The sequence below is a fragment of the Anas platyrhynchos genome, chromosome 2 (assembly GCF_047663525.1).
Source record: "Anas platyrhynchos isolate ZD024472 breed Pekin duck chromosome 2, IASCAAS_PekinDuck_T2T, whole genome shotgun sequence".
Classification (NCBI taxonomy): Eukaryota; Metazoa; Chordata; class Aves; order Anseriformes; family Anatidae; genus Anas; species Anas platyrhynchos.
The window spans coordinates 121,477,704-121,490,792 of record NC_092588.1 but is presented as its reverse complement, the minus strand read 5'-3'; the positions used below and the strand labels follow the sequence as shown (position 1 = coordinate 121,490,792).

The 13,089-nt window shown below is 36.2% G+C and overlaps 1 protein-coding gene across 1 annotated transcript in view; it reads left to right on the top strand.

The window, feature by feature from the left end:
- The first annotated feature begins 3,742 nt into the window (after positions 1-3,742).
- The window catches only part of KCNH8 (potassium voltage-gated channel subfamily H member 8), a 181,222-nt gene continuing 171,875 nt past the window's right edge, over positions 3,743-13,089 (top strand). The window contains exon 1 of the mRNA XM_005030018.6: positions 3,743-3,968. Coding sequence (XP_005030075.1) covers positions 3,893-3,968 — 76 coding nt within the window. The 5' untranslated portion in view covers positions 3,743-3,892. The remainder of the gene's footprint in view (positions 3,969-13,089) is intronic.

The following is a 13,089-nucleotide window of genomic DNA, read 5'->3' as shown; positions in this document are numbered from 1 at the left end:
AGGCAGCTCCTAACTCCTAATATTATGAGGTTATTCATGGGATAATGGGATAAGTAAGAAACTTTGGAAAACGTGCTTCCAGTGAAATTATAAATGAAGAAAAGTTATAGAACTATAACAAAAATATGCAAACAGCAGGATAATATAACAATATTCTGTGTAAAACTCTCTGCCCATGCCCTGATTTCAGGGTAACTGGTGATGTCTAAGATTATACACTGCCTCAAAATGTAATATGTTATGCTGAATGTAACTGGTTAAGTGGGAAGAAGCATATAGCTGAGATATTTTACATACTGTTGAGTAATCTGAAGCAACAAATATTTTAATTGTACTTGTGGTCTAAGCTGTAAGTCCAAAGACTGAATTTCACTCACAATATAGATGCTAGTCACAACACAAAGTGTAAAAGCAAAGGTATTAGTTTCCAGTCTCTCAGTTCTTATTATTGTTTTTCTAGAAACAAATTACAAATTTGGTTTAAAAAAAAAAAAAGCAAACAAGTATACATGGAGTATACTATTTACCTAGAGTTAATATAAAGTTACTTAAAAAAAATAAATAAAAGTTGAAGTTTCATTTTTCCTTGACAGCAGAAGTAAAACAAGTAATGTAGAAAGTGTCTAGATACCCTTAGCTATGCAAATTCAAAAAAAAAAAAAAAAAAAGCAACAACACCATAGGCAGTTTATGACTATTTGACTATTCAGAGTGAGTTTTTTGCTCAAATCTTGTGAAACAATTTTCCAGGACTTAAATACAAACTTCCAGTTGCTCATTCACCTCCTTGTTATATACTCTCAGCTGTTCTGTCCCTGCTTTCCTAAACTTCTTGTTCTTGATTCACTAAAACTTCAACCTTCTAAATTAGTATGCTTTGAACTATTCCAGACTTAATTCTTCAGTGCTTTACAGCTAACTCTGAAGTTAAGTACCAGGCGCTAAGGAGGATTACTCTTGTGAGTAAAGTGTAGTAGAAGATACCAAATTCAAGTGGAAAATAAGATGTTACATTTCAGTGTTTCTTCTGTCATTAAATGCTTTTCACTGTGTATCATTTTTGGAAACTATTATGTCAATTCTAGCACAGAAAATTTAGTGGGTGATTCTGTGATGTGTAACAAATATATTTTTAAAAATCGTTACTGCTTGTTCATGGTACATACCTGTACATAGCCAATTCATAATAGTATGTCATGACCGCATAAGTTTGTTAAGCAAGAAACTTCCCTCCTCTTTCCTGAAGATCTCACAGAGCTGACAAGGCCTTCAGCTTCTTCTTATAAATAAGTTAGTATTGGTCCCTCCTCTTGTGCATCACTGTCTTCATTGCTGGTAATGCTTTCTCTGCCATCATCTACTTCTCACTTGCCACCACCTTCTCTTGGACAGTAGTGGTTTTTTTCCTTTTTTTATATATATAATTGTAATTTGTGGTTATAATTATCTACAAGAAAAATATCAGATAACTTCTCTGGCAGCTATCCACCCTTCTGGGGATATGCTTTTATGGTATAGCTGCTTTTGTTCCAGAAAGACACACTCCTTCCACCACTGTCCAAATCAGTTGTTAAGAAATATCAGTGAACTTTTTTTAAAGCTCTAAACTTACTGAAGTATGTCACAGATCCCTCAAAACATATCATGATGTTTACATCTTATACTGTGAATTAGGAAGTACAATATTATCTACTTATGAACTGCCAGAGTTATTAACAATTTGATGCCCTTGGATTTTTTTTCCCTTTTGCAGTATTTTTGGTGAGTCAGAATTGAGAAATGCATTTCTCTTTAAATGTATGCAGGTTATTATCTTCTGTCTGCCTGCACTAAGATTGAGGAAAATACTCCTTTCACCCTCACCGCATCCCTAATTAAGTGGGTGTTTGGGGCAGGTCATAGAAGAAAAATACGGATTAGAACACAACTACAACACACAGGCTACAATGCATGCAATCCCCTTTGCAGATGGCAAAGGTTCACACTTGCCTTGATGTTGCTGAGCGGTTACACAAGTGAAAAATCTGATCATGCTCTTCTGGACTTTGTAAGTGTTGGAACAGGCTTTATGTTACCAGTGGGAGTATTCTGTACCTCTTACAAAACCTAGATACTAGTAGTGTGGTACCTGACAGTGAGACTAAGTGGCAAGCTACAAAGATAAATTAATATCAGAGCTCTGCTTATGGAGAACTGCAGGACATGAAAATGTTTTTGAATGGCAGTAATTGTTAGTTTTATTTTTCACTATTAAAAATAATTTTAAGGAGAAAACTAGTAATTCTAATGAAAGTAAAAGCCTGAAGCCTGCCATGAATATGAAGCTAATTATTTAATTAAGAAACTGCTACTAATGTGAGAGTTTGAAGAATTTCACAGTAATAGTGACTATAAGACTATAAGGCAGTCTCCATTCTTATATGCCACAGCTGAAAACTGAGCTGAGAGCTCTTGATTAACTATTTCATGCAGACTTCCAGTGCAAGGTTATTTAGAGATATTCATGTGATTTCAGTAAAATATTATGGTGTTCTTCAAAGCCAAGGTGGGTTTACCATGGGTAGGCTTTGATGTATGGATTTTATAGCATTTTCCAAGGTGGTGGTGGTGGTTTCTTAGGTGCCTTTTTTTTGTTTGTTTGTTTTAATCTGTTATAAAAGGAAGACCTTCTTGTCTGTCTTTGTCTGTCTCTCTCTATGCTGAATGTTTATGCTGAATAGTGGGAATTAGTCCCAATAGGAGAAAGGGAGAATAATCAAATCTGAAAGAGCATAAATAAAAATAGCAATACCGTAAAACAGCAAAAAGACCAACATGCAATTTGCAATGCACATTGAGTTTGTAGAGTAGGGAGTGTGTTCTCATATGTTCTTTCCAGGCTCCTGGGGTCCTGAAAGCATGAGGAGAAACCTTTTTACCATTTCACTTACTGTAGTAGCTAGCACTGTACCTTGGCATATTATCGGGTATCATGGTATCGGCCTGAGGAAATCACTCATTGCTGTGGAATCAGTTTGTGTGTCTGGTGCTTAACTTTTATCTTTGTATGTCCTCCTTTCCTCTCCCTCGACTTTACCCATTAGACCTTCTGGGCTATGTCTCCATTCTCTCTGGTCACAAAAAGGAGTATATTCCTTCCTGGATTTTTTTTTTTTTTTTAGGGAGGAATTTCTAAAACATGATTGAGGAAATACACACAATAACTCTGAAAAAGCCTATCCCCATATTTTAATAAAAAGTCTCAACGTGCACATGACTTAGACCACATACATGCCTGATAAAACAGTCTCCATGTTCTAGTTTCCTCTCTAATGGACACCTCCAGGGGCCATACATGTCAATGCCGCCTTTCTCCTTTTAGCAAAGTAAGGTTCTAAGTATTATCCTGTGATGATATTACTCAGAAAGCGGGGTGCTCATGCTTCAAGCCTAGCCTTCCCCCCCGCCTTGGCTGCTAGAGCTGAGAACCGGACGGTTCAGGCCGGGCTGAGGCCCGGAGGAAGGCTCGGCAGCGCCGGGGCGGCGGCTCTTCCTGCGGTGCTCCAGTCGCAGGTGGATGCAGGTTGCTCTTCCCCCATCCTCAGCCCTCCTTCCCGCGGCCTCTCCGCAGGAGGCGAGGAGAGGGGACCCGGGCGGTGCCCGGGGGGCTCCGTGGTCGCCCCGCCCGGCTGCGGGGGCCGGCGGGACCGGGAGCTGCCGAGCGGGGGACTCCCGGCGCCGGGGGCGGCGCGGCGGCGGCGGCATCCCCATCCTCCTCCCCCTCCCTCTCTCCCCATCCTTTTCTCCCTCCCTCCGCCTCCTTCCTCTCTTCCCCCGGGCGCCCTCTGCACTTTCTTCTCGAACCACCCTCGTAGGCAAACTTTGATGGGGAACCTCGCACCGCGCTGGAAAAATGCCGGTTATGAAGGGATTACTGGCACCCCAGAACACCTTCCTTGACACCATCGCCACCCGGTTTGACGGCACACGTGAGTCCGGGCTGGGGCAGCGGGCTCAGGAAAGGGGCTGTAGGGAGGGCACCGTTTGTACAATGGGAGCCTCCTGCCTCCCATCGGATGATAGGAGCCTTCTGCCTCTTCGGAAGGGGTTTTCTTGGTACCAGTAGTCTGCAAGGAGGAGAGTGAGGCTAGGCAGCTCCTAGCCTCTCCTACTCTCCTGCCTGGCTTATCCTAAGCTTTTCAGGTGAGGAGGATGCTCGGTCCTTTCTCCTCCCGGCCCCCTGCGTGGGGGCTGGTGCCGGCAGCCGAGCTGCAGCTGGAGCTGGGATCGCTGTAGGAAAGTTATGTTCTGGGCTGGGGCTTCTCCTCCTGGGCACCGGAGAGGCTGCGGGGAAAAAACAGGTTTCAGAACCTGGGCAGGGCTCTGTCAGGAGGTTAGAGGATTTTTTTTCCCTCTCCTCCCCCCCGTCACCCTCCCCCCCCCCCAAACATCACCCTGAAAGCTGACTCCCTGTAGAAGAGGTTCAGCAGCTGCACAGCAGGAACTGCAGGAGGCTGTTGAGAAAGGAAGCACGGAACAGCCCTTCAGCGGCAGTGTTCGGCTGCAGCACCGCGGACAGGGCCCGGCGGGGCAGCAGCGCCTCTCCGCGCCCCACCGCGCCCTGCTCCGCCCGCAGCGCTCTGCTTGGTCGCGCTCAGCGGCTCCCCGGCAAGGAGCTGCCTCCGCTGCGGGAAGTTGGCTTGCCGTAGGGTTAGAAGTTGTTTGTCTTGAGTTTTGCTGCTTCTTTAATGGGGCTTTTTTTTTTTTTTTTTTTTTTTTTTTATTATTAAAGAAATATTGGACTTTGGAAGATTACTTTTAAACAAATAAATCTAGAGATCCAAAGTAAAAGAAAAAACAAACAGTGGTTTTGAATTACTCTCAGCACTTTCCTGACTGAAAACGTTCTGATCTAACTGTTTTGGTACCTTATTGTTTATGTGTCTCTTGGAATTTTCTCAGTGGTTCGGTTAGGGTGTGATTAAGACACTGAGCTATTGATGAGTTGTAAAGTATCAAGAAAATATGTGGTCACTGAAATCAATTGCAGAGAAACATAGAACTGTGTTACAACTGCTCTGCTAGTCTGAGGACATGTAGCTAATTGTGATTCAGGGTGTATGTAATTGGTACTTGATTATAAAGCAATCCCTCTTAAGACTACTTAGATGTACCTTTAAATTCCTTTAAATACACTACTCGAAGTCCTTTCCCTTCACCTCTCCACTTTTTTTATTTCTCTAAATCATATGGGTATTATTTTCTGCATACTGAAGCATGACACTCTAATACGAGTTTTGTTGCTGATACTGTTATTTGCCAGAAAAGTAGTTCTTCCCTGCTGTGTGCTCAGGATCCTCCCCCCTCTCAATGGCTTCATTTCAAAGGACAGAGCCTGTGAGCTGTACACACAAACATTTCACCAATTCCCTTTACTTCTAAAAAGATCCAATTGAACAAACAACATTAATGATGATGTGCAGCTGTTTTACTTCAACAACAACAAAAAATTAGAAAAGTCTAGTCTTTGTGTTCTCAGTGACACAAATGGAGAAGTGTGGCAGGAAGTTTATCACTTAGCTGATTTCTATGAGCAAATTTAACTGCTTTCTTTAAGCAATAATTCCACCAATCTTCATAGTGTCAGCTGGGCCAATCTTTTCTTAAGCAACAGAAAACAGGGCCCATTGTCCTTAGAAATCTGTAATGCTAATAACTGATCTACTTTTTCATATATTGTATTAGAAAAATAATATAATTAGGTATTTATGTACCTCAAGAAAAATATAACACATCATGTTTTTATTATAGGCAGTTACTTGTTGCTTTGTAAGTAGAAATTCAAAATATGGCATAAATATTAAACAAGCTTAATCTAGAACTTGTAACTATTGTGTAACTATTCACACGTGAAATATTCACAGAAGTTCACAAAGGAAGACTTCTTGTTAGCTACACAATCAGACATAATAAAGATAATAGAAGTTGTAGAGGATGACACTATTCTGTGGAAAATCAATGTGACTCTGAATCTACTTAATAACATCTCTTTTAGAGGGCTAGGGTAAAAAAAAAAAAAAAAAGAATCAACTTAATATTCCTAAAGTCTTTTTTTGAAATGAAGTTATGCAAATCAATTTACATCATAATTACATTTAAAATCTTCAGAAACAGTTCATCTCCTTTATTGCTTTGATATGTTTTTTTTCTGTGAAACAGATGGATTTAAATATAAAAATATGTATTCTTTAAGTGACAAGATTTATTTATTTTATTTATTTTCAAATAAAAAAAAAGTAGTTTTGCAAAAATTATATACTTATATGAGCATCAGGAGGAAACAACAAAACACATTTTGTTTTCGTTTAAATTGTCTTGGTGGTAGTACTGAGGTTGTTCAGGTGGCTAAAGCTAAGAGTAATAATGATGGCTAATCCTCACAGGATTCTGTCCCATGTTTTACTAGTTTTATAGGTGATATAGACTATGAAAGGAATATATGGCATAAGGATAAATGGCACTCAACCTGGGACTGTTTCATAAACTGCTTTGACCTTCCACACAATGATATTTAGTGTTAAAATACAGTTTTGTGTCAAAAGGCTTTTTGTTTTGTTTTAGCATAGTCTGTAGTTAACAGACCTCCTTTCATTTTAAGCCTCTGGGAAGGATATATTATGTTGTCATCAGTGATAGACTAATCCACCAATGCATCTTTAATCCAGAAGAGGGATAATTCTAATTCTGGGCAACAGTGCAAGAAAGGATTCCAGATAATATTAGAAAATATTCTTTGCTTTCTACAGAACTTTTCAAAAATTCATTCAAATAAGTCTTTCAATTTTCCTATTGCTATCTAATTAGCAGTTATAAATGGCATTATTTAAAAACTGCAGATATCAAAAAAAGCCTAGATAACGGAACTGTTTGACAGTTATTTCATCTGTCCAGAATTCTCAGAGCAGTTGTTTTATATTGTTATACACATATTACAAATACATATGTTTTACATGTCAAAACAGTGCTAGACAAAGATTAATGTTGGAGTTAACTCCTGGATATTCAGGATGCCACAGAGATCTACATCTACAAAGTTGCCATTACCTGCATTGCGTACCTGGTAGAACAATATTAAGGATCTATATATCTGGATTTTCATGGCAGAGCTCATGGATCTGTTTATGTGCTATTATAATTTCACCTTCTTACAACTCTGAACTATTTTTTGTGTTCCTGACATTGGAGTTGAAGTCAATGTTTTCTCAAAGGGCTATTTTTTTTTTTTTCCCTTGATAACTAACCACAAGATCATCTAAATGTTTTTTGCCCCTTCTGTTAGAAAGGGGTTTATGTGGTAATTGCTCTCTAAGGAAAAGAAAACAAACAAACCACACTATCAAATGGATAGTTTGTTTTTTTTTTTTTTTTTATATATAAATATATATGTTTATATTTTTTCCAGATTTACCATACAAAATACTGTTTTCAAGTGTTCAAATATGTCATGTGTATGGTTATAATTAAAACTCAAAATATTATGCTTGTAAATGTCTGAAATTAATAATTAAAACTTGAATGGAAAATTTAGGTGTTTTTGATTCTCATCCTAATTTAGGTTAAGAAAACCATTCAGAAATGGTTGCATGGTATGAAATTCTCTATTACATTTTAACGTTTGTATGTGTGTGCATTTTATATGTATATATAATCCCTATGTATTATTTAAGTAGGTAAATCCACACAAGATGTGGTTGTTTCTGCAAATTTGTGATGCTTTCTCAGTGAGCAAAGCTAACAGATGACTTGATCATTTTGTGTGTGTGTATGTATAAATATATGTAAACTAATAGTGATTTTGTATATGGTTATACTATAAAATGACTGAAATTCTATAATTATCTCTTGTCTATCAAATATATTCAGTTTCCAAATTGTGTACTTCCACATCCTTATTATAACAATTTAATATGATAACCATAATATGATCATGCTGAGTTAATTCCTTCTTGCTCACTGTCAGTGGTGATAAATTTGATAATTCCATATTTGTAGAATGACTTCTAAGTTCCATTTTGTTTTCCAATTGAAAATTTACTCAGAGATAAAATAGTGGAACTTTGCAAATGAACAGCAATTTTCATAATACGTTTATGTCCTTACCAATTACATAGTTTCAGTTTTCCAGTTGCTTTAGTCAACCCTAGGAGGGCTTGAAAGGTACTTGATGATAACATACAAATTAAGTATATCAAAAGTGGTGTTGGTGTGTTTCCACCATCACTGTGGGTTTCCACCACATTGTCTCTTTTGAATAAACCATGGTTGGTACAGAACTAAAAGCTGGTGTATATGATGATATTCCCAGATTGCAGCTCATTTACATTCCTTCCTCCTTCTCTTCTTCCCCGTCATTTGATTTCTATCTCATTAAAAATAAATTATTAAAAAAAAAAAAAAAGGCTAATATCTGCCATGTTGACACAAGATATAGACATTTTCCAATACTCTGTAATCAAATCTCTAGACTAGACAATATGATACTTAATCATAACATCATTATTATAAGAAATTCAGAGGCCACTTCTTGACTAGTGCTACCCAGGAGTGTTACTAGTGCTACCTAGGAGTTTTCTACCAAATGAATGGAAGGAATTGAAACAGTGTCAAGTGTAGGGAAGTTGAACTTTCAACAACAGTTGAACTTTCCAGTGGAGGACGTTATTGATCAAAATCTATGATTAGAGTGGTTCACCAAAAAAAAAAAAAGTCACCAGACAAATGAAAGACTTGAACTATGAAAATCATTGATTAATGCCAAAGGCTTCCAAATGGTGACAGTGGAAAAGCTGCTGAGCTGTCTGTCCCCTCTCACTCTGAAGGAGTGGAGGTGTAGTGAAAGATGGTCTAGTTCTTTCTGACACAGATGCAATTAGTTGGCATGAGGGAAATTTCCAAAGCTATTATTCCCTAAACGTTTGTTCTTTTCTTAAGCAGACTACTCTGCCCTGTTGCTTATATTCTTGGACAGGTAAAATAATGTTTTGTTTTGAACAAATCATATATTTGTCACTACAAAAATATGCTGTCAATGCAGGAAAAGATCGTTCTTGTGTTTTGCCCAAAGCACAAAGAAAGCAAATACTTTTCTTTCTGTAAGACACAATCCATGGTGTATCTCACTGTAGCCCCGTTACTTAAAAAAAAAAAAAAAAAAAAAAAATGATTTTGAATAGAACCCAGTGTCAGATGTTGGAATCTGTGTTGTGCTGTTGCTCTTCACTGAAAGTAACAGAAACTAGACTAAGCAGCTACTCAAAAAATATGTTCCTCTTCTGTCTGCACAAATGTTGGGGCTGAAGAACTCATAATCTAAGACTTATTTTGGATGATTTTTGCTCATGGTAACTTCAGATTCTAACTTCAGCTGAAGTTGGACATTAAAGACTGAATTGTGAAGAGATTTAGAGGTATCTTAAGACCATATTTCTTAAGTAGTTCTTGTATTAAGGAACTAGTTCAATAAAACAATTGTGCAGGTGCTATTTAAAAATTAAAATCTGAGTTACAGTGATTTATGATTTTAAATTTTAAAGAATATGTTTTATTCAATTAGTATGTTACTGCTGGAGAAAATATTAATGCATTTGTATTGTCAGGTAGTGGTCTCTTCTTTCACAGATAGAAAGTTAGAAAAATATTACTGCAGGACATGCATTCAGAAAGCTGTGTAATTCATTAAGTGAACTACCTTACCTTTAAGTCTAAGGTTAATGTTTATTAAAAGAAAGTTAGAGTAGTAGCATATATTTTGTTTCAGATATAAATATAAAATCTGTATTTGAATTCAAGATGAACATTAGAAATGTAATTGTGGAAGGGTCATTAAACAAGGGATTTTATTTATTTTTTTTTCCTGAATAATACAAGAATATTATCCTCAGTATTATTTCTGAGTGGGATTTTATATATAAGCCTAATAAAACTGACATTCAGTTTTGCTCTTGCTGCATTGTGTGTTTGAAGTGACATATATTTGAATGAATATTACTTTGTTAATGGGTTACAGAAGAAACTCTTTAGGGGGTTTCAAACCTTATAAGATTTTTCAGAATTCCAACTAGAGTTAGTTACTCTGTAAATCTATTTATTTTTTCCTGTTCTAAATGTATGGCACTATTTTCTTCTCTGATAAATATGGAAATAATATTATCTTATTTTAATATTGCATTTTTGCATTCAACATATATTTTATTCTGTTTATATTTTGTTTATGCATTCCCATTCTCTTTGAGTATAATGTAAATGTGTTCAGAGTAGAGTTCAGAGCAAAAGAACAATAGAAATAGACTAAAAATATTGCATCAAGCACAGGTGGACTCCTTACCAAATATGGTATATATGCATGAATGTATAATAGGTCTGGAAATAGGTTCTGTTCTGATGTAATGCATTTTTTTAAAAAGAAATATATGTTACTTGTATTGCATTATCTGTGTCCTGAAAGGTAAACAATTGCTACAAGAGTAGCAGTTTTTACAAGCTAGTTTAATTTATCATGATGTATTAAAATGACCATGAATAAAGAACAACTAAGGAACAACTCTCTCCCAAAGTAATGCTTTTTCCTGCTCATTCAATCTAAAAATAAATAAATAAATAGTGAAGATAAGAATAGGGGGCAGGGAGAAAGAAAGGAAAAGGAGAAGAAATAAAGAAACAAACAAAACATTCTCAACTGCAGACAGAAGAGAGACTTCCTTGACAGTATAAGAACATTCTTTTGGAGTTTCTCTTTGCTAAGTGCTTCAGGATCCCTCTGTTTCCAAGGAATGCATTCAGAAGTTTTGGAGCAGGTGTTGTTCTTAAAATACTGGTGTATTCAACATTGAGGTCAACTTTAAATATCTTCTGAGCATCCCTAAACTTAATGCTGGTCATCATTTCAAGAACAGCCAAAGACAATTGTATTATGGAAAAAACACTTAGACGAAGGACTTGTTTTAAGAAATGTGGTACATTATCTTGTGATGTTGAGATGATTTGCCTCTTTTCAAGTAAAGGGAGGAATTGGTCATTAGAAATTTATTCTGGTGATATTTGAAATTTTGACTTCCATGAGAAGTGTTCAGGTACAAGTTTTACCATGGATTTTGCACATCCTTGCCAATAGCTTTTAACGTGTTCACAACTAAAATCCATCTCTTTCTTAGAGTGGCTGGAGCTGTATCCCCCTGAATTCAATGACGTTGTACCTAGGTAAATGAGTGAGGAGTCTGGCCCAAGATCTTGATTGAACTTTTTAATTATGACCTTAACTATTCTTAATTTTTCTAGTGAAGACATTCTAAAAGTATTTATGCACTAAGTACAAATCTTTTCCTTAGTGCTTACTGCAAAACAGAAATACTAAAACTTGTCTGTCTTTCGGATAATATCAATTTATATACTTTTAACAACTGAACAGGAAATACTCTTTTATAATTCACAGTATTTAAAAAAAAAGAGTTAAAAGAATCTAGCACACCTTTTAATAGAGAAAATTATTTATAGATCCAACAAATGGGTGGGGGGAAAAAAAAAAAAGGAAAGTCTGTTGTCACAAAATGATTCCATAACTTTATTTCTTTTAATAAAAGGATCGCTAATAAAAATGTAAGGATGTTCATGCACTGAGTCTGGGTTAGGCCTTTGCTGGCTAGGGAAAAAAAAAAAAATCACAACATGATGTAACATTTCTTCAATAATGGCCTTTAATCATTACTTTTTAATTTTACCATAAAGAAAAATTAATGTAAGAGATCTTGTTAACAATAAAGAAAGCAATTTGCACTGTTTAAATGTATTTCCTTTGGGAAGATGAGACAGTTTTGAGACATTTATTATATAAAGCTGTAATTGTTCCCTAATGAAGAGAGAAAAACTTCCAGTGTGTCTGCACTGAGATCAGTTTTTCTCCAGGCATTAGTTATGACTGCTAGGAGTCTAGATTCTGGCTCTTAGGACTTTCAAAGGCTGCAAGTTTCTAGGGTTATTTTGCTTTTTCTTTAAGTTAAAATAACAGAAATAGAGAGAGATTTATCTGGACATCATGGATGTAATACTTAGTACTACAGCTTTTGTTTTGTGCCCTTTTCATTTTGCCTTCCATCTCTCTCAATAACTTCTGGTACGTGACTAGACATACTTTCTTATTCCAAATGTATAAAAGAGAGCTTATAACTCAGTCATTTTGTCATTTATTTGATTTTTAGAATCCCAAAATTGTCCTAATGCAAATAGCTTGTGGTTTTTGTTGTTGTGTTGTTTTCTTAAATGTCAGATGAATCCTGTGATAAGTATACATAAATTGTGTCTTTTCTTGCATCTTGGAATTAGCAATGATAAGAAATATAATGGGAATACTGCGTTGTTTTAGATGGAAATAACTTTGTAAGGAAAACAAGATTCTCTGTGGAACATTGAACAACTTCTTTGGTGGGTAAAAGAACTTTAACAAGACAATATAAATAGTATATCAGCAATAAGTTGATTTTATTTTATTTTATTTTTAAAGCTCCAGATGGAAATACACAATATCATAATCTATGACTTTGTTCTTAATATATGGATTAAGCTTATGAGGTGATTGGACAGTCATTGCATTTACTAAACTGGATTTGTTCTTTATTGAGCTGAAAGGTTATGATGCTAGTCAATCTGTAGGCAGTAATAACGACTAGGAGTTTGGACATTTTCTTTTCCACCTCAAGAGCAGAGGGAAGCATGTACCTCTTGAAACTTGACCTTATGGAAAAGCGTTAGCCATTTCAATAAGTATATGGAAAAGTATAGCTAAGAGACATTGATGCAAGAGGTTGAACTGCACATTTGTTTGAGTTTTCTCAAATTCCGCAGAAGATTTTGGCTCTTCCAATACTACCTTGAAGATTATGGATGTGACAGTGGTTAGAGCATACTATACTCCCTACATCTGTTCGAGCAACAAATTCTTGCCTGGAACTAGACAGACATATGCCTTGCAATTGTACTGTATCACTGTACTATAGACATATGGTTATATAGTGCAGTAGACATATGTTGCATTGTACTAGATAGAATACTTCTCTAAGG